This window comes from Orcinus orca, chromosome 1 (assembly GCF_937001465.1).
Source record: "Orcinus orca chromosome 1, mOrcOrc1.1, whole genome shotgun sequence".
Classification (NCBI taxonomy): domain Eukaryota; kingdom Metazoa; phylum Chordata; class Mammalia; order Artiodactyla; family Delphinidae; genus Orcinus; species Orcinus orca.
In genome coordinates, this window is record NC_064559.1 from 105590241 (window position 1) to 105612436 (window position 22196).

Below are 22196 nucleotides of genomic sequence, written 5' to 3' on the forward strand. Positions count from 1 at the left end.
CGTTGTGGTGTGCGGTGGCTTCTCTTGTTGTGGAGCACTGGCTCTAGGCACGCAGGCTTCAGTAGTTGCGGCTTGGGGGCTCTACAGCACAGGCTCAGTAGTTGTGGCACACGGGCTTAGTTGCTCCGCAGCATGTGGTATCTTCCCGGACCAGGGCTCGAACCCGTGTCCCCTGCAATGGCAGGCAGATGCCTAACCACTGCACCACCAACAAAGTCCGGCAGAAGTTTTCCTTTGGGGTCATATAGAACCTTGAAAATTGACCAACTTTATCTTCTCTTGGTAGAAGGATCTTTCAAAGTAGACCTTTACTTTCTTTTTCAAACTCCTTTCCTAGTCTTCACCTATATACCTTTCTGGGTACACAGCTTTCACTTGGGTTCAGTTAGCATCTGTGTGGGTGAGGTCATACTTAAGAAGGCGAAAAACAACAACTGTACGAGGGAAGATACATAATACCAGTGAGGTGGTAGGAAACAGTATTACAGCTTAAACTCAGGCCTCACATCTCATGTTTCCTATTGAATCTATAGACTGTGTGCCTTGATACAGAAACTTTCCTATTTCCCAGCATCATTCTTGAAGATTGATGTTGGCCCTCACCTGTGTATGTTGTTGCAGGTGAAGAAGTCCGGAAGCCGCGTCATGTTTCTGCTGGTGGACAAGGAAACTGACAAGCACCATAGTGAGCAGAAGATAAAATTCAAGAGAGAAACAGCCAGTTTGAAACTGCTACCCCACCATCCCCGGGTTGTGGAGATGAAGAAGGGAAGCAATGGCTATGGCTTCTATCTGAGGGCAGGCCCAGAACAGAAAGGTAAGGCACTAGAAGAGCAGAAAACCTGGTAGTGTAACCATCCAGTTCCTCATCCCAGTCTGACTCCAGAGTTCCTTTAGGCCCCCAGCCCCCCATCAGATTCATGAAGGAAGTAGTGAGAAACTAGGAAGCGTAGCTGGGTCAGTTTAACTCCGTGCATATGGGGGCCTGATGATGGGCATCCCTACATTTCCACAGCAGAATTATAAGGCAGAATTTTGGATCTGGGCAGTAGTATGCTGGTAAATTGGCTCTCTGGAAAAAAAAAGCCCTAATTTGTAGCATGTGTTGTTTTTTGTGGTGAAAATACTCCCACCATGTCTGATTTCAAGCCACCAACATGCTGTCACCAAATGCAAAGTTGAGAAGTGTTTTCATGAGCTGGTGTGAGGCAGCTCCAACACACCCCTAGGTCTGAGGCAGAGGGTGGGTTGGGATCTGGGACTTGAAGAGAACCAGGAGTCTTTCTGGTTCTTATAATTCAATAAGGAAAGAACTAAGGTCCTCCTACAGAAGCTGAACACATTAAAAAAATGTAGGTTCAGGCCATGTGAACTGTTATTCACCCAGAAGTTGCTATTTTCTTTTAATCATATATTTATATTAATTTATGAAACATTAATTTGGTTCATATAATGTAAAAATGTATTCTCAGGGCCCTTGAGAATATCAAGTGAATCAGACAAGAATTCTTCAGTCAAGAAGCCTCTTGTTTAGTAGAGGAGATAAGACATGTGTGTCCATAACTGAAGGTAGATGGTAAGAAGCGCCTTAATACAGGGCAGATAAAATACTGTGGAGATTCAATGTTGGAGCAAGTTTTTCTCACTAAAAATGTACTGGGAGGCCTCTTAGTAAAGGCAGCACTTGAGCTCAGGCTTCGTAGTATGAATAGAATTTGGGCAAGCTGATGGAGTGGGGACAGGAAGGCCAGTCCATGAAGACAGGATTGTGTGAATAGAGCAGGAAAACACAGGCACAGTTTTACTGGCATCTAACGTGTAGCACAGAAAACCAAGTTAGAAAGCTTGGTCGGCGAGAAATGATGGACCTTTAGTGCGTGTTGAGGAGTTTGGACTTGTTTCTATAGTCAGTGGGGAGTTAAATGTTTTTTGAACAGTGTGAGAGAGAAGAAAAATTAAGCCTACAGTGTCTCGGGAGCTTTACACATCTCAATTACTCCTAATAATTCTTCAAGAATTGCTGAAATTGAGGACCTGAAGAAGATAGGATAATTTCTATAAGGTCAAACAGTTAGTTGTGGTACAGCTAGGATCAAATTCAGGTCTGTTTAGTTCCAAAGCCCATGTTCATGCTGTTGCCCTGGGGAGTGACTCGGTCAGACATTGCATCAGGATGAATCTGGAGGCAGGTCTGCATTGGAGAAGGGGAGCATTAAGGACAGGGAGAGCAACTGGTAAGGTGCCGTGGCAGTTTAGGTAGAATTTCAGGTAGAGGATCTAGGACTCGAGAAGAGGAGATGTATAAAAATATTAAGGTAGCACTGAAGGACTTGGCTGATTAGACATGGGGAGTGGATGCTGAGGAAAAATCAGTTGCGAAGTGTCAGTGCCTGGGGAGATGGTGCTCCCACTAACAGGTGACCAAGATGAGGGAGACAGGCCAAGATGATTTTTGGTTTGAATACATTACATTGGAGGAATCTATGGGATATCCAGTTGGAGATGCCAAGCAGCTAGCTGGAAAAGTGAAACTGGAGCTTGTTAAAATTGAATGAAGGACAAAAAAAAAGTGTGAGAGATCTGGAGGCATCTGGTGAAGATAGTTTAAGTCACGAGAATAAGGCTAAAGACACATCCTTGTGGCGTCCACACACAAACGCATTCACAACTGAATTTGCCCAACTGCTACGAAAATGCCAGCATGGGTTTCCTAGGGTCTGAATTCTTTGGTTTTTTTCATCATTCTTCCCTTCCCCCTTTTTTCTTCACGGCAACTTCTACATAAGATGTACAGATACGAGTATGCACACTGACTTCCTGGGACTTTGCTGACCCTTCTTACTGCTGAGCATGCTATTTTGTTAAGATTGAATCCCAAACACTTTTAGAATGTTTTAGTAACAACATTCTTTAAAACCCTTTCATTATTAATGGCTGGGTTTGTTCTTGGAATGAGTTCTGACCAAAGAATGAGGCTGGATAGGATGTGTATAGACATCCTAGGGTGCCAGTGGGAAGGACAGGAGTTGTACTCAGCATGCCTTTTATATCTATTTTATAAGGGCCTTAGGTTCCAGCAGAAATCCCTCAGTTTGTTTTTTAGTGGTCTTTCTGATAATTTTATTAATTTTTTTGGTGGGGGTGAGTAGGTCAAATCGTTAAGGACATAGATTCCGGAAGTCCGGCAGAGAAGGCTGGCTTGAAGAACAATGACCTGGTGGTTGCTGTCAACGGCGAGTCTGTGGAGTCCCTCGATCATGACAGTGTGGTGGAAATGATTAAAAAGGGTGGAGACCAGACTTCACTGTTGGTGGTGGACAAAGAGACGGAAAACATATATAAACTGGTAAGTAATACAAGGCCACATATTCATGAATTAAGGTTGGGTCCATTCAGTCATGCCCTCAAACTTTGGCTAAGTTACCACTTTGATCTTCATACTGGAAGGGGCATAAAATCATCATAAAGGCTGCATTGAAGCTCAAATTGGTAGAGATAAGAGAATGCCAAGTGATTGGTACATGAGTTTTAAGTCCTTAGATTCAAGATTTTGAAAGAATTTGCAAATATAACTGCAGAATCTCTCTTGGTGACCTGGGAAAAACCTATGAACAATAGCCTGGAAATAAGCAGATGTAGCCCTAACTTTCCCAAATAGGGAATAATTGGATTTTAAACTATAGACCAATACATTCTATCAATCCCGTGTAAAAGCCTAGAAAGGATTATTAAACAGTTTATAAGCCCTTAGCAAGGGAGTAGAAACACAGATTCACCAAGACCAACTGGTGTCAAACTAACCTTATTTCCTCTAATCACAACAGCTATTATCTGCACATTTTAAGGTTTTTATAACAGTTTTGTCACAAGAACTGAGGTTCACTCTAGCTTAGCAGACGTTTGGGGGCCTCCTAAGGCACCATCTGCCTTGCTGGGTGTTGGTCACAAAAATGAACAAAGATGAACTTGTTCTATGTGATATGCAATAATAGAAGCATCCAAAGGTGTATAAGTGATATAGAGGGAGGAATATTATGAGAGGTGGTGGTAGTACTAGCCTCCTTTTTGTTTGTTTGTTTATTTATTTATTTATTTATTTTTGCGGTACATGGGCGGGCCTCTTACTGTTGTGGCCTCTCCCGTTGCGGAGCACAGGCTACGGACATGCAGGCTCAGCAGCCGTGGCTCACGGGCCCAGCCGCTCCGCGGCATGTGGGATCTTCCCGGACCGGGGCACGAACCCGTGTCCCCTGAATCAGCAGGCGGACTCTCAACCACTGCGCCACCAGGGAAGCCCCCTAGCCTCCTTTTTAGATGAAAAAAATGGAACTTAGACTAAGTGATGATTGGCAAAAGTCACACAGCTTAGCAGACTGAAGCTGGTGTGTGAATGCAGGTTTTATTATGCCATAATCCCTCCCAGCACAACGTTTTGATTAGATACGTCAAGACACTTGTCTTGATGACACTCTGCCCCTATCCAAAAAATGCAACTTAAGGTTACATTAATTGACACTTAGCTTCTGGAGATGGTAGTATTACTGTACTGAGTTGGTCAGACTATAGCTGAAATTACCAGTAATGTAATCTTGGGTAAGTTACCCTCCCTGTGCCTGTTTCTTTCGTTGTAAAATGGGCATAACTACAGTGAAGGGTGGCTATGAGTGTTAAATGAGTTAATATTTGGAGCATTCAGAATAATGCCTGGCACATATAAATGTTTGTTAAATCAACATTGTGTCCAGTTCTGAAAACCTCACTTTAAGGCCAGTGTCAAGAAAGGTAAACAGGGCAGAGGTTTCGTAAGACACTACGTGAATATTTCGCTTGAATAAGCATAGACTTTGGGGAAGAAAGAACAGCTTCAAGAATTTGAAAGGCTAAATGGTAACTATGTAAGGTGATGGATGTGTTAATTTAACTTGATTGTGGTAATCATTTCGCAATGTATATGTCTAGCAACTCATCATGTGTACACCTTGAATATATACAATTTGTCAATTATACTTCATTAAAGCTGGGAAAATGTATGAAGCAAAAATTGACAAAATTGAAAAGAGAAATACAGTTCTACAATAATAGTTGGAGACTTCAATATCCCACTCTCAATACTGGATAGAAAAACCAGACAGAAGTAAGGAACTAGAGGACTTGAACAACACAAACCAGCTAGATCTAACAGACATACGCTCTATCCAACAACAGAATACACATTCTTCTCAAGTGCACAAGGGATATTCTCCAGAATAGACAATATGTTAGGCCACAAATTAAGTCACAATAGCCAAAAGATGTAATCAACCCGTGTCCACTGACAGATGAATGGATTTAAAAAATGTTATATCTATCTATCTATCTATCTATATCTATCTATCTAATCTATCTAATGAATTTGGAAGGCTATTATGTGCAGGAAGTAGACTTATTTTTGAGGTGTTCTATGGGGCACAGCTTGACCAAATAGAGAAGGCACAGGGAGCTAGCTTTTGGCTTAAGGACAACTGAAGCTCCCAGGAACAAGCTCTGCGGAGCAGGGAGCTCCCAGTTGGTGGAAAAAATCAAGCAGAAGTCAGGTCACTGCTGTAGCTGTTGTTAAGGGAATTCTGGCATCAAGTCCTTGTCAATGCCTCCTAAACTTATGACAGCATGACTGAACTATAATTTTAATGTTTTGGTTAATATGAGAGAAATTGGACCTAAAAAGATGCTTGTTGCCATCTTCTTCCTCCGTCTTCACTACCGCCTCCACCCCAAAGTAAGTTCCATAGATGGGTAGGTGGGAGGTGGTTGGATCTTTGATATATATCAGTGAATAAAACAAACACCTAAAACAGTTCCTGGAACATACTAGACACCCAAATATTTGAGTGAAGAATGAGTAAAAACTCATTAAGTGTTTAATGTTACTGTCCTCTGCCTCAAGATTAGCTGCTACTGTCAGATACAGTTGATTTGCTTGTTTGGGTAGTGACATCAGTGGTATTTTTGCATGTGATGAGTCACTTTGACAATTTTCCACATTCTATTTTATTTTTTAAATTTATCTTTGGCTGCATTGGGTCTTTGTTGCTGTGCACGGGCTTTCTATAGCTGCGGCGAGCAGGGGCTACTCTTCATTGTGGTGCGCAGGCTTCTCATTGCGGTGGCTTCTCTTGTTGCAGAGCACGGGCTCTAAGCACATGGGCTTCAGTAGTTGTGGCTTGCGGGCTCTAGAAGGTAGGCTCTGTAGTTGTGGCGCATGGGCTTAGTTGTTCCACGGCATGTGGGATCTTCCCGGACCAGGGATTGAACCTATGTCCCCTGCATTGGCAGGCGGATTCTGTTTTTTTTTTTTTAACATCTTTATTGGAGTATAATTGCTTTACAATTGTGTGTTAGTTTCTGCTTTATAACAAAGTGAATCAGTTATACATATACATATGTTCCCATATCTCTTCCCTCTTGCGTCTCCCTCCCTCCCACCCTCCCTATCCCACCCCTCTAGGTGGTCACAAAGCACGGAGCTGATCTCCCTGTGCTATGCAGCTGCTTCCCACTAGCTGTCTATTTTACGTTTGGTAGTGTATATATGTCCATGTCACTCTCTCACTTTGTTACAGCTTACCCTTCCCCCTCCCCATATCCTCAAGTCCATTCTCTAGTAGGTCTGTGTCTTTATTCCTGTCTTGCCCCTAGGTTCTTCATGACATTTTTTTTCTTAAATTCCATATATGTGTTAGCATACGGTATTTGTCTTTCTCTTTCTGACTTACTTCACTCTGTATGACAGACTCTAGGTCCATCCACCTCATTACAAATAGCTCAATTTCATTTCTTTTTATGGCTGGGTAATATCCCATTGTATATATGTGCCACATCTTCTTTATCCATTCATCCGATGATGGACACTTAGGTTGTTTCCTTCTCCTGGCTATTGTAAATAGAGCTGCAATGAACATTTTGGTCCATGACTCTTTTTGAATTATGGTTTTCTCAGGGTATATGCCCAGTAGTGGGATTGCTGGGTCATATGGTAGTTCTATTTGGCAGGCGGATTCTTAACCACTGTGCCACCAGGGTAGTCCCAATTTTCCACATTTTTTTAAATTATAAATTTATTTACTTATTTTTAGTTTTGGTTGCATTGGGTCTTCATTGCTGCACGTGGGCTTTCTCTAGTTGTGGCCAGCAGGGATACTCTTTGCTGTTGGGCATGGGCTTCTCATTGCGGTGGCTTCTCTTGTCGCAGAGCACGGGCTCTAGGCACGTGGGCTTCAGTAGTCGTGGCACAAGGGCTCAGTAGTTGTGGCGCACGGGCTTAGTTGCTCCGCAGCATGTGGGATCTTCCTGGACCAGAGCTTGAACCCGTGTCCCCTGCATTGGCAGGCAGATTCTTAACCACTGTGCCACCAGGGAAGCCTCCAATTTTCCACATTTTAAAGAGAAAGAAATGTGGGAAGATTTGCAAGTATATCATTGAAAGGTCTGAAGTTAGCTGAATTAGGTAACTAGCAGGTTCTGTGCTGGTGCTTCTCTTGATAAGAAAGGAAGATGTGGTCTTGGGGTTAGTAAGACAGATGATACCAGGACCCCAAATCCAGTTTTATCCAGGTTGCTGAACAGTATGATTTGGGGCAGAGCACATGTACTCACCTTCAATTGCTTGATTTTCTACTCATTGCCTAACAAATGTCCTGGATGCTTGTGGGCAATAATTTAACTACTGATCCAAGATCTTACTATACCCAAATATACCCTTTTAATTCTCTCAACTAAAACCCACACTCAGCTAAACTCTTCATTCTGTAACACAAACCAGTCATATGTTTCCTGTTCTATGCCTCTTTTATATTTGAGACCATCACTGCCTTCTTCACATGGATGGTCTGGGAGTTGAGATGGATTAGAAGTATTTAAAGATAGTGAGGAGTCTGGCTTAACAGAAGTGTCAGCTAATGGTTACAATAATAAATAGTAAAATAAATTGAGTACAGCAGATACAGGACTGGAGGGGGAGGGGGAGAAGCAAGTAGCAAATGGTTGGAATTGGCTTTTGTTACCATATGTGATCACATGATTGCCAACCTCCTCTACCCGCTCCCTCAATTAATTACTGCGTGTAATTCAAATAGTGGTAAAAATGAAGTCTCATGTTTCACTTTCTCTAATGTGTTTAAGGAGCTCTGAAGAGTTCTGAAGACCATCTTATTGAAGGGGAAGGGCCAGGTGAACCTGCTCTGCATGAGGTACCGGGCAAGTCACTCAAGGTCTATAATCTCCTAACAGGGAGATTGCCTATGGTTTGTTCAGTGACTCGCTCACTATCATGGAATCAGAATAAACTGGCAGTTCTGTTAGACTTACTTTTGGATCCTTGTACAACATTCTATACTGCTTTTATTTTATATATATTTACATTTGTTTACACGTTTACACTCATTACTCTATAACCAAGCTCAATCTTCCTTTATACCTTTTCTGTTTGGGGTAGTAGAGAAATTTTACAGCCCACAGCCAGATGTATCTGGAAGAGGAGTGGAACATGGAGGATACCTTATAAATTAAACCAGCACATTTAATAAAGTGTAACTTCCCATACTTAACAATTAATGGGTTTTTTTTTCCCCTTTATTTTCAAAAGGCTGGCTTTTCTCCATTACTCTACTATCAAAATCAAGAACTGCCTAATGGGTCTGTCAAGGAGGCTCCAGTTCCTACTCCTGCCCCTCTGGAGGTCTCAAGCCCAGATACTACAGAGGAAGTAGCAGATCATAAGCCTAAACTCTGCAGGCTGGTCAAGGGTGAAGATGGCTATGGCTTTCACTTAAATGCGATTCGGGGTCAGCCAGGCTCATTCGTCAAAGAGGTATGGTGATCTGGTTCCGGCAGCCCAACAAACAGTCACAATTAGGAAAGTCCCAGTTTCTCCCACTCACTGATGGCTCAGTAAAAAGGTTACATGGAAGGCTTACACTGAGGGTCTCACGTGGGTTCAAATAAATGCTGTTATGGTCTTGTACCCTTTAAGATAGGTACTAGTACATCCTAAGCTCACATCTTTCATTTCTTAAACATCTGTTCCACCTAATTGTCTCTATAGATACTTTCAAATCAAATACTGTAAACAGAGTGAGTTGACATGACTGTGGTGACCGTCACTAATGATTCTGGGAGTGATACTTGTTTGCTTCTGTGCATTTGGCATAATGCCCCTACCCTGCAGGGACTGACAGTGAGGAGGCTATCTCTACAGCTCTCAAGTTGGGAACAAAGAAGGCAGACCTATGAAATCTAATGCCTTCAACCCAGAAGACATATGATCTTCAACCACTGTGACACTACTCATTTGAGTACAGAAGTTGTAGCTTTCATAAGGAGAAAAGTAATAGAGCACCATTCTCAACTTCTCTACCTCAAGGAGAAATAATAACATGATTAAGAATAAATTCTCAATGTCCTCATCTCTCCTCTGAAGAATAGCTAGTCTAACATTCTGTTATCTGTGTTTGGAAGTGATAACTCAGAACCTCTGCCCACAGGTACAGAAGGGTGGCCCTGCTGACCTGGCTGGGCTAGAGGATGAGGATGTCATCATTGAAGTGAATGGAGTGAACGTACTGGATGAGCCCTATGAGAAGGTGGTGGACAGAATCCAGAGCAGTGGCAAGAATGTCATACTCTTAGTCTGTGGAAAGAAGGCCTATGATTATTTCCAGGCTAAGAAAATCCCTATCATTTCCTCCATGGCTAATCCACTGGATGACACCCGTGATCCTGAAGAAGGAACGCTGGAGGAAGCAGAGCAAGACTCGCACACGGCAAAAGAACGAGTGAGTGGTGATGCATTTCTTTTACTGATCTAACTAACCAGAGTCCGGTAAAGTCCTTAATAAGTGCACCATGTGTCTATGTTTACCACAGATTTCCTAAAATACTAGAAAATGACAGTGTAACGAGAACTAGCAAATTTATTTATCGTGGCAGAGAGGAGATGGTATAAGAACAGCAAACATCTTATTTTTCATAGCATGGAGTTGACGGTAACTTATCAAAATTATAATGGGAACCACCAGAAGAAACTGACTCAGACTATTTATGTACAAATTCTGGATCTACCATTTATCAGCCTTGGGTAAATGGATTTATTCTCCATGCCTCAGTTTGCCCACCTATAAAACAAGGATAATTTGTCAGATTGTTATCAGGATTATATTAATTAAGACTGTTAAAGTGCTTTGAGCAGTGCCTGCTTCATGGTAAGCATGAAAATGAATGGTGGTGGTTAGTGACAGTATTGTTTTTAAAATAATTGGCAGATATTCAAGTTTTATTACTGGGGAAGAGTAAGCATTATTCCGTATGTATTTGGATTAGATAAATTCCTTGGTAAGTCTCAATTTCTTTTCACAGGTGAACTTGAGGTCCAAAAGTAAACTGACCTAAGTTCATAAAGAAAATGTATGGCAAAGCCAAGACTCTAAAAGTTTTATATTCTTTCTGTTACATTATTTCTATTGATTGGTAATATAAAAAACAAATACTCATTTTTTGGGTTTTTTTTTTTTTTTTTTTTTGTGGTACGTGGCCACTTGCGGAGCACAGGCTCCAGACGCGCAGGCTCAGCGGCCATGGCTCACGGGTCCAGCCGCTCCGCGGCACGTGGGATCTTCCCGGACCGGGGCACGAACCCATGTCTCCTGCATCGGCAGGCGGACTCTCAACCACTGCACCACCAGGGAAGCCCAACAAATACTCATTTTTAATGAATACATGCTGTCTTAGTCTGTTTGGGCTGCTAAACAAAATAGCATAGGCAGGTTGGCTTATAAACAACAGACATTTATTTCTCACAGTTCTCGAGGCTGGGAAGTCCAAGATCACGGCACTGACAGATTCAGTGTCTGGTGAAGGACTTCTTCCAGGTTGCAGACTGCTGACTTTGGCCACGCCTTCACATGGAAGAAGGGGCTGCGGAGTTCCGGGAGGCCTCTTTTATGAGGGCACTAATCTCAATCATGAGAGATCTGCCTTCATGACCTAATCACCTCCCAAAGGCCCTACCTCCTAATAACATCACCCTGGGGAACAGGATTTCAACTCACCCATTTTAGGGAGATACAGACTTGCAGACCACAGCATACATGATAGCCATTGACCTTGTATTCTAGGTGTCTTTAAAAAATTCTGTAATAACGCTATAGGAAGTCATTATAGTACTATGCTAACTTTATAGAAAAGAAATTATATATATATATGGACATTAAGAAATATGTTAGTGTCAAACAGCAAACTTGAAACAAAGCCAAGTATAGAATTCAGGTCACCTGGCTTCTAGTGAGTGACTCTACTCCCTGATTTAAGTCATGCAACTCTAGAATAGATCATCCATCTCCTGATGTTCACACTCTTACCACTTATAGATCCTTTGTTTTCTTTTGAACAGGCCCACAGTACAGCCTCTCATTCTTCTTCCAATTCTGAAGATACAGAGATGTGATGAGAACAAGCAATAGCTTTGGCTGATAGCTGTTTCTGGGTATTTAATAGGAATCCTTTCCTAAGGAATGAGCTACCACCGGTTTACTGTCTCTGTTAGAGAAGAACTCCTCTGGAAACCAGTTTGTCAATGTGTGATTGTCTTCTGTTGTCATCTGTTTTAGGGGCGGCTACTGCAGATAGCTTATTTATGGTCAACTTAGGAAAAGTTAAGGCAGGAGCCAGATGCTTTTCATTTGATTTCTTTCAAGCTTCAACTTAACTACATTTCTCTGTATGCTGTTATCTCTTCTGTAGGTTCCTAGAGCACCAAAGATGATTTATAAATTTGTATGTGTGAGAACTGCTAACTAAAGTACCTGAGTAGATAAGCCTATTAAAATTATCCTTTGTAAGAATGTTGTTGTTGCTAAAATAAATGCCATTAAAAATGCCTTTTGAGTATGCTTAAATTTTGCCTGTTAGCTGATGTAACCTTAATAGTGCTTTTGTTTTTGGTAAACTTTTTATGCTTTAACCTTCATGTTGCCTCTAGAAACACAAAACACAATAAAACTCAGAATAAGATCTTAGTAATAAAAAGAGACTTCCTGGTAATAAAATTCAGGATTTTCTTAAATTGCATATCTGAGTGTTCTACAAATTTTCCAACAGCTTCCTTTTACAGATGAAGAAATTGAGTCGTAGGATAAGAAAGTGACTTATTCCAGTTAACAGTTATTCATTGTTTTACCCCACAGCACGAGGGGCAGATGAAAAGAAAAAATGAGATATCATCACTGACTTGAATTTAGAGTAATTCACTTTTAAATAATAAGTTGAAAGGAAATCAAGAAAAATGACATACTTTGAAGTCTCTCTTGGTAGACTCTAGTTCAGTTGCAGACCACTCCTTCCCCAGGACAGATAACCTCTTGGTTATTTTAAGGGGACAGGGGCTGGGGAGGAAGGGTGGGATGCCAATTCATATTAGATCACACAAGCATAACTTTTTAACCAAGCTATCCTTGATAAAATGATGCTAAGTCCAAAGTGTTAACAATCTCTGATTTTAATGATAGTCAACCTCAAGGGAACGTTATAACCTTCTCCATGTGTTCCTTGACGTGAACAGAATCTCATGTGTTTGGCCCATGTGTTTGGCCCAGCTACCTTAGCTCTCTCTTAGCCCAGAATTCCAGTGTCTTTTCTCCCCTTAGTTTCTTGGCTCTGTCCAGTCCCACCACCCGGCATACTGCGCCAGCCTCAAACCCAAACAGGGTGCTCTTGGCTGAGTACTAGCTTGAGTTACTTCTCTCTCTCATTTCTGTGATCATGAGTAGCTGATGCTACTCATGATTACAGTATCATCTGAGGAGGCAGGTGTAAGCTGGAGGTAGAATATCCTACCACAACATTTTGTTTGTTTAAAAAATGTTAGGCCCCGGTCCCCTCCATTTTTTCCCTCTTATATCCAAATTCTGACACCACTGGCCTGTAGCAGTCTATAATAGGCATGAGTTCAAGGTGTCATATGCTTCTCTGGTGCCTGTTTGTGGGCCAAATAGAGGAAGAGTATGCTGGAGAGAGCACTGACCAGGAAGATGACATCAAACCAACGGTGATAGAAGTTGAACTGTAGCTCTCCAAGGACCTCGGTGACTATGGTGCGGTACTCCAGGGGCATGCTCATTCGGATCAGCAGCACAGAGGAGACGAAGTACATGCCCTGCAAGTCAGATTAATCAAGTCCCTCTGAATGTAGTGACAGACGAGTCCCAGGACATTGTTAAAATATTTAAAAGTATAGAGCACATTTCTGGCATTTTACAGCTGTGCACATAAAGCTAGTTCATTAAACTTACCATTATCTGTGCTAATAGCAGGACAATGACATTGGAGGACTTACTGCTGGATATGGCATAAAAGAACTGTCAAGAAAGGGAGGAGAGATGAATTTATATAGTACTGCTAGATTCCTGTGTCAAAAACATTAAGTAGTACAGTTAACATTTAATTGAAAATGTCTCTTCCATGCCACAATCCTGTATAGAACCATTCATATGATTAAGGCTATAAATAAGATATTTAAATAGACTGCCCCAAAAGGATCCAGTTATACTTTTCCCATATGGGTAAGTTGGTGGTTTTAGGTATTATAACATGAAAGGATTCCACCTTATCAGAAACTATGTGATACATATGATTTTAACATCATTATAAGTCATTAAAACAAATTAGTCCAGGCCACTCCAAGCCCTTGAAATTGTTACTAGGCTCCTGAGCTCTTCCTAAAATTGTGCTAGATGCTTGGTGATCCCTTCTTCCCTCCCAACCTCTTCTCTCCTTTCATTCAAACAATTCTTGGATTTTGAAATCCTTACCTCTTCTGACAGAGAGGATTTACCTTCCAGCTCCATGAAGCCTTCCTATGCTGATCAGAAAACAGCTGAACATTCTGCTTCTCCTACTTCCATATCCTCCTTACAAGCAACTCTCACAGTTATTCTTCTACCCTCAAATACTATCTCATTTATTCATTCCAAATACCTGCTCAGCACCTACCATGTGCCACGTTCTGTTCGAGATGCTGGTGACATATCAGTGAATGAAACAGACTGTGACTTCATTCTATGACCTTTGGTAACTAACTGTACTTATCTGATTGGTGTATGATGTAAATACATCATCATCAACTCATGTATTAGTTTAACTTTTTCTTTTACTCTGTTGTATGTCTTTTAAATATTTGCGACTGTTGTTTAAGATCTCAGAAGGCAGAAATGTTAATTAGGTAAAATCATCTCACAGTGCCACATGTAATTAAATTAGTACTTTTAAACTCTGTGATACAACCTACCTTGGTAAGAGTGATCAGCAGTCCTCTGATAGATGTGACAATGATTATTCCAACCAGAATGAAGGAAATGTGTTGGGACCAGAACTTCACCTGTGAACACAATAGGAAGGAAAAATATTTGTTAAATCTCTGTTCAGAGAGATGGGAAAGCTAAGAAGATGCATTCTTATCACTTACGTAGCTGTGAGAGGGAACTTCATTAGCAAGTAAGTGGCAGCGAAAATATGTACAGGAAGACTGCAGTGGATATCTTAACTAGCAGACTTAAAACTTAAGGCCAGAAGAAAGCAAGTGCAATGAAGTGATGAAAATAACTCTAATAACCAGAAGAAACACAAAGCTAATAACACAGCTTCAAGTGAAAAGCATGAATTAAAAGGAAACTAAATAGCAGCCTGATAATTTTAATACCTGAATGACAGTTCTCTGATCACCCAAAACTATAAGAAACTTTTCTTCTTATAATAAAAGAATATGTAGACATTCTCAGCTATAGTCTAGGAAATAGCTGACCTTCATCTGAATCACATGATGATACTTTCTTCTCCTCTTGGATTGCTTCAGAGTGAGAGGCAGCTGTGATACCCTGTGCTTGATTCAGGGCTGAAAAGCATCTGAGGGGGAGCTGCGTTGCTAACATCTAAGAGATGTTATTCAGAATTATGAAATGTGAAGTACGTATATAGATGAGTTATAGATGGAATACATATACACACACAGCAGCTAGCCTCAAAGCACTGATAAGGGCATTTCTAAAAACTCACCCCAGTAAAAAAGTGTAAAAGAGGAAAACACATGTGAATAAAGAGTGAAGCATACTTTACCGTATAATTTATACACTACTTGAAGGAAAGATGCCATGCTCCTTCACATGAAAAAGATACACTATTGATCTATCATCAAAAAAATGTGTGCTTTGAGCTGTTTCTCAAGGACTGGCACTCAATTTGCTCTGGTGTATTTTCATTTTATCCAGCTATGAGGGGCATGTCCAGCTGGGATGGCTGGCTGGGGGTAGCATGCAGTCTGTGGCCAGCTAAATGGCACATAGCCATTTAGCACAGCTAAATGGCACTCATAGGGACTAAGAACATGACATTGGTCTTATTATCAAAGTGCTAATCAGCTAGAATCACTGGCTATATATATACCTGGAAAATATACTATTCTACAAATAAAGACATTAAACTTAAATTGGGACAAGAATGTGTTTAATAACAGTAGTATTATAAAACACGTAGAAAGATGATTAAAAAAACCTTTGTGCACAGGTGACAGTTAACACTTTTAGCTCAAAACCCACATGAATTAATTGATACAGTTAATTTTTTATAGCAGAAATCATTTCAGTTCTAACACGAAAACACTAATTAGTATTTAATTTTCTACCAGAGGAATCAAAGGTGAGTTATGTTTGAAGATGTCATCAAGTATCACAGAAAGGAGAATTTGAATATTTGTTACGGAGAAGCTGGTGAGTGGTAGCTGCTAGAGAAGAAGAGGAGGAACTACAGAGATAATCACTATCCATGACAATAATAATTGCCAGTTGTTACTTATGGTTTTATGCCCTTTATGAATTTGCCATAGGAATACACCAAAATATAGAGGAGAGTGAGAATAATGAAAGCAGAAGCAAGTACCTAGAATAAGGAGTTAGAATCTAAAGAATTGTTATTTAGAGCAGATAAAATAGAAAGAAACATAAGAAATAAGGATTTTGATACAACTCTTACATCAAATTGGATGCCCAGATAATTCACAGTGATCTCAATGCCTCTTGTGACTGGATCAGTTTTCCCAACTCGGTCAAAAACGATATTAATGGTTGCCTGCAGAGACACAGACCTTTACATTAGAGTATCTCAATAATCACCATTTAAAAAAATGATTCAAAATAATGAATTAATCACCAAATGTACCTTACAGGTAGATATTCCTAAAAATGCAATTCTACTCTCAATCTAAATCATATATAAGAAATCTATTTTGGCTATTCACACATAGGCAAACAAAAGTCCCTATCTACACTATCTTTCTTTTCTGTAGAGTCTAAAGGGGAATAAGGCTATGACATATACAAATTAATTTAATAGGATCCAGCAAGGAAACATTTTGGTAGACGAACTCAGGGTAAGAGAATCAAGGAATTCCAGGGTAATTCCCTGTGGTTATTTTCTGACAGCTCTAACAGCAATCACTAAAACAACAAAAATAGAGTTATAGCTGACAAGCCAACAAAGAAGATCAAATGGAATTACAAAAAATACCCAATTAATCCAAAAGAAGGAAGAAAAAAAGGAAAAAGGGGAAAAAAGAACACATGAGATGAATAAAAACATACAGCAACATGGTTGTTTTAAACTCAACCATATCAATAATCACATTAAATATAAATGGTCTAAACCAGGGGTTGGCAGACTCTGCCACTGTCATAAAACTGTAGCTACAGACAATATGTAGATAAATGGGCTTGGCTGTGTTCCAATAAAACTTTTAAAATAAAAGCACGTGGTGGCTGGATTTGGCCTGTGGGCTATAGATGGCTGACTCCTGGTCCAAATATGACAATTAAATGGCAGAGAGCACCAGATTAGATAAAAAAGCAAGTTGCTTACAAGAAACCCACTTTAAATATAAAGATACAAATAGGTTAAAAGTAAAAGTATGGAAAAAGATATATTATGCTAACGCTAATCAAAAGAAAGCTGGAATGTCTATATTAATATGAGACAAAGTAGATTTCATAGCAAAAAATAAAAGGGTCATTTCATAAGAATAAAAGAATCATTTCAACAAGGGGCACATAATGACCCTACATGACCTACATGAAGCAAAAAAGTGATAGAATTTAAAAAAAGGCAAATCCACAACAATAGGTGGAAATTTCAACACCCCTCTCTCAGTAATTAAGTAATCAGAAAATCAGTAAGAGTACAGAAAACTTTAACAATACTATCAACCAACTTGACCTAATTGACACTTGCAAGCCATTCCACCCAACAGGAGTAGAATACACATTCTATTCAAGTGTACATAGAACATTAACCATGGTTAGCCATATTCTGGGTCAGAAAACAAGTCTCAATAAATTTAAAAAGATTCAAAGTATATTCGCAGATCACATGAAATTAAATTAGAAAGCAGTTACAGAAAGATATTCAGATGATCCCCAAATATTTTATAACATACTTCTAACCCACAAGTCAAAGAAATCAAAAAGGAAATCAGAAAGTATTTTGAACTGAATGAAAATAAAAATAAACATCAAAAAAGTTGCATTTTGTGAGACGCAACTAAAATAGTGCTTAGCAAGAAATTTATAGCATTAAGACACCTATATTAAAAAAAAGGTTTCAAACCAATGATCTTAGCTTCCACTTTAAGAAATTAGAAAAAGAAGACCCCCAAAAAGCAGAAGAGAAATAATAGTAAAAACCAGAAAAACAACAGAGAAAAATCAATTAACCCAGATGCTGGTTCTTTGAAAAGTTCAATAAGATTGATAAACTTCTATCGAGACTGATCAGAAAAAAAGAGAAAAGACACACATTATCAATATCAAGAATTAGAGAGATATCAATTCACATCCACTAAAATTATTATAATTAAAAAGATAGATAATAAGTGTTGGAGAGGATGTGGAGAAATTGCAACCATCACACATTGCTGGCAGGAATGTAAACTGGTACAGATGCTTTAGAAAACAGCCTGCTAGTTTGGCAGTTTATTAGAAGGTTAAACATATAGTTAGTGTATAACCCAGCAATTCTACCCCTACAGGTATCTACCTAAGAGAAATGAAACATCTGTCCACATAAAAACTTATACATGAATGCTCACAATAGCATTATTTACAGTGGACAAAAAGTGGAAACAACTCAAATGTCCATCAACTGATAAGTGGATAATTTAAATTAATGTGGTATATCCATATAAGGAAATAAATATTACTCAGTCATAAAAAGGAATGAAGTACTGATAGAGGCTACCACATAGATGAACATTGAAAACATTTTGTGAAGAAGCCAATCACAAAAGATCACATTGTATGATTCCATTTACATGAAATGTCCAGAATAGGGAAATTTATAGAGACAGAAAGTATCAATAGATTAGTGGCTGCCTGAGGCTGGGGGAGAAATAGGGAATGACTGCTAGTGAGTATGGGATTTCTTTTTGGGGTGATAAAAATTGATTGTGTTGATGGTTACACACTTTGTGAATATTAAAAACCATTGAATTGTACACTAAATGGGTGAATTGTATTGCATGTGAATTATATCTCAATAAAGCTGTTAAATAAAAAGAGAATGAGAGGTGACATCATTACAGACTTTATAAATATTAAAAGGATAATAAGAGAATACTATGAACAATCTTATGCCAATAAATTTGACAACTTTAATAAAAATGGATAAATTCTTTGTAAGACACAAGTACAAAAGTTCACTCAAGAAGAAATAGATAACCCTGAATAAACTTTATAAATATTAAAGAAATTATATTTGTAGTTAAAAAACTCTCTGCAAAGAAAACTCCAGGTCTAGATGGCTGATGAAATCCACCAAACATTTAAGAAAGAAATAACAATTCCACGCAAACTCTTCTGCTAATTAGAAGAGAAAGAAATACTTCTCAACTTATTCTCTAAGGTTAGACACCTACACCAAACAAAGACATTAACAAGAAAACTACATTCTGGTATTCCTCATAAACATAGATGCACAAATTCTTAACAAAATTTTAGTAAATTAAATCTAACAAAATATAAAAAGGATAATACATCATGGCCAAGTAAAGTTTACTGCAGGAATGCAAGGTCAGTTTAATATTCAAAAAGTAATGTAACACTATATTAGCAGACTAAAAAAGAAAAACCATATGATCATCTCAATAGATGCAGAAAAGCATCTGACAAAATCAAACATGCTTTCATGATTAAAAACACTCAAGAAACTATGAATAAAAGAAAATTCCTCAGCCTGATAAAGGGCACCTAGGAAAAACCAACAGCTAACATCATACTTAATGGTGTAAGACTGGATGCTTTCCCCCTAAGATCAGGATGACTACTCTATTTAACTCTGTAACTGGAGGCTTTGGTCAGTGCAGTAAGGCTGGGGGAGGAGGATCAGAAGAAAGGTAGGATGGAATTGTTTATGTAGAAAAATCCTACGAAATTTATACAAAGCTTCTAGAAATAATAAGGGAGTTTAGCGAGGTTGCAGAATATAAGATCAATATACAAGAATCAATTGTATATCTATATACTAGTAACACTTGGAAATTAAAATTATAAAAACATTTTCATTTATAATAGCATCAAAAAATTAAATACTTAAGAGATAAGTCTGATGAAAGTTTTGTACACTAAAAACTATAAGGGCTTCCCTGGTGGTGCAGTGGTTGAGAATCCACCTGCCAACTCAGGGGACACGGGTTCAAGCCCTGGCCCGGGAAGATCCCACATGCCGCGGAGCAGCCGGGCCCGTTCGCCACAACTACAGACCCTGTGCTCTAGAGCCCACGAGCCACAACTACTGAAGCCCACGGGCCTGGATCCCATGCTCTGCAACAGGGGAGGCCACCGCAGTGAGAGGCCCGCGCACTGCAACAAGGAGTGGCCCCTGCTTGCCACAACTAGAGAAAACCCGTGTGCAGCAACGAAGACACAATGCAGCCAAAAATAAATAAATAAAATAAAATAAAAAAAGAGTAATAAAAACTATAAAACACTGTTGAGAGAAACTAAAGAAGATCTAAATAAATGAAGAGTTGTACCATGCTCATGAATTGGAAAACTCATTGATCAAGACAGTGTGGTATGGGCAGAAGTAAATATATAAGATACATATAAATCTCAATAGAAAAAAAGAGAGTACAGAAACAGACCCACACACATATGGTCAATTAGTTTTTGACAAAATTGCAAAATCACCTCAATGGAGAAAGGATACTCTTTTCAACAAATGGTGCTAGAACAATTGGCTATCTATATGAAAAAAATGAACTTGGATTCATACTCCAATATCATATTAGAAAATTAACTCAAGATGGATCACAGACCTAAATGTAAAACCTAAAACTATAAAATTTCTAGAAGAAAACATATGAAAAAAATCTTTGTGACAAATCTTTAGACAAATTTTTTTTTTTTTTTTTTGGCGGTATGCGGGCCTCTCACTGTTGCAGCCTCTCCTGTTGCGGAGCACAGGCTCCAGATGTGCAGGCTCAGCGGCCATGGCTCACGGGCCCAGCCGCTCCGTGGCATGTGGGATCTTCCCGGACCAGGGCACGAACCCGCGTCCCCTGCATCGGCAGGCAGACTCTCAACCACTGCGCCACCAGGGAAGCCCTAGACAAAGATTTCTTAGATACAACACCAAAAGCATAATCCATAGTAGGAAAAAAAAAGATAAATAGGACTTCATCAAAGTGAAGAATTTCTGGTTTTCGAAAGACACTGCTAAGAGAATGAAAAGCCAAGCCACTGACTGGGAGAAAATATCTGAAAATCACGTATTTGATAAAAGGCTTCCAGACTATATTGAAAAACTCTCAAACCCAGAAAAAAAGAAAACAACCTAATTAAAAAATTGGCAAAAAAATTTGACTAGATACATTGCCAGAGAGGATATACAGGTGGCAAAAAGGCACATAAAAAGTTGTTCAACATCATTAGACATTAGGAAAATGCAAATTAAAATGATTCAATACCACCTCATACTTATTAAAACATCTAAGATTAAAAAGACTGACTACACAATGTTGGTGAGGATGTGGAATAACTGAAACCCTCAAACACTGCAGGTGGGAATATAAAATGGTGCAACCTCTTTGGAAAAGTTTGGCTGTTTCTTCAAAAGTCAAACATACATCTGCCATATGATCCAGCCATTCTACACTTAAATGCTTTCTCCCAAGAGAAAAGAGAGCATATGTCCAAATACAGACTTGTACATAAATGTTCACAGCAGCTTTATTGTAATATCCCCAAATTGAAAACAAACAAATATCGATCAGCAGGCGAACAGATAAACAAATTGTGGCACATCCATACAGTGGAACACTACTCATCAATAAAAAGGAATAGAGGGCTTCCCTGGTGGCGCAGTGGTTGAGAGTCCGCCTGCCGATGCAGGGCACACGGGTTCGTGCCCCGGTCCGGGAAGATCCCACATGCCGCGGAGAGGCTGGGCCCATGAGCCATGGCCGCTGAGCCTGTGCATCTGGAGCCTGTGCTCCGCAACGGCAGAGGCCCCTACAGTTAGAGGCCCCAACAGCGAGAGGTCCACGTACCGCAAAAAAAAAAAAAAAAAAAAAAAAAGTAATAGGCATTACAAAGGGGCCTGAGGAAACTTTTGGAAGTGATGATGGATGTGTTCTCTATCCTGATTGTGGTGATGACTGTTGCACAGGTATATATATATATATATATCAAAATTTACCAAATTGTATACTTTAAATATGTACAGTTTGTTGAATGTCAATTACATCTCAATAAAGCTGTTAAAAATGTTATGCTCTCCTAAAGGCTGCATCTCAGGAAAAGCCTTTAGTAGCTTAGTTAATTGAATACACTATCTTCATTTATCCTCTCCCACTGAATGAATCAAGATTTAAAAATGTCATCTGAATGGGTATTAGCATCAATTTATTATAACATTAGATCTGTTAAATCCAGAATCCTCCATTCATCTACACTGATCAAAATTAACTAACAAGCTGACAAAGCTCCTCTTTGTGCAAGCACAGCCCCAGTGGGAAAGTCACCGAACTAGAACGTCAAATCAGCCTTTTCTATAATCACACTGAAATCCATTAATACCTGCAGATGAGTCACAAGTAAAGACAAATAATGCAGTACATAAAATGCACA

The 22196-nt window shown here is 39.4% G+C and overlaps 2 protein-coding genes across 6 annotated transcripts in view; one reads left to right on the plus strand and one right to left on the minus strand.

Moving 5' to 3' along the window:
- The window catches only part of PDZK1 (PDZ domain containing 1), a 46190-nt gene extending 34281 nt beyond the window's left edge, over positions 1–11909 (plus strand). For all 4 annotated transcript variants that reach the window (XM_049710895.1, XM_033416612.2, XM_033416613.2 and 1 more), the window contains 5 exons: positions 622–817; positions 3150–3346; positions 8621–8845; positions 9519–9809; positions 11423–11909. In XM_049710895.1, the coding sequence (XP_049566852.1) occupies positions 622–817; positions 3150–3346; positions 8621–8845; positions 9519–9809; positions 11423–11476 (963 nt within the window). In that variant the 3' untranslated portion in view covers positions 11477–11909. The remainder of the gene's footprint in view (positions 1–621; positions 818–3149; positions 3347–8620; positions 8846–9518; positions 9810–11422) is intronic.
- The window catches only part of LOC101289054 (Golgi pH regulator), a 42450-nt gene continuing 30759 nt past the window's right edge, over positions 10506–22196 (minus strand). The window contains exons 11-15 of one of the 2 annotated variants that reach the window (XM_033416615.2): positions 16051–16146; positions 14828–14954; positions 14315–14404; positions 13320–13385; positions 13044–13183 (exon numbers count right to left, since the gene is read on the minus strand). In XM_033416615.2, the coding sequence (XP_033272506.2) occupies positions 13360–13385; positions 14315–14404; positions 14828–14954; positions 16051–16146 (339 nt within the window). In that variant the 3' untranslated portion in view covers positions 13044–13183; positions 13320–13359. Of the gene's footprint in view, positions 13184–13319; positions 13386–14314; positions 14405–14827; positions 14955–16050; positions 16147–22196 lie in introns of both variants that reach the window. The other variant, XM_004285799.4, reaches the window with a different exon arrangement.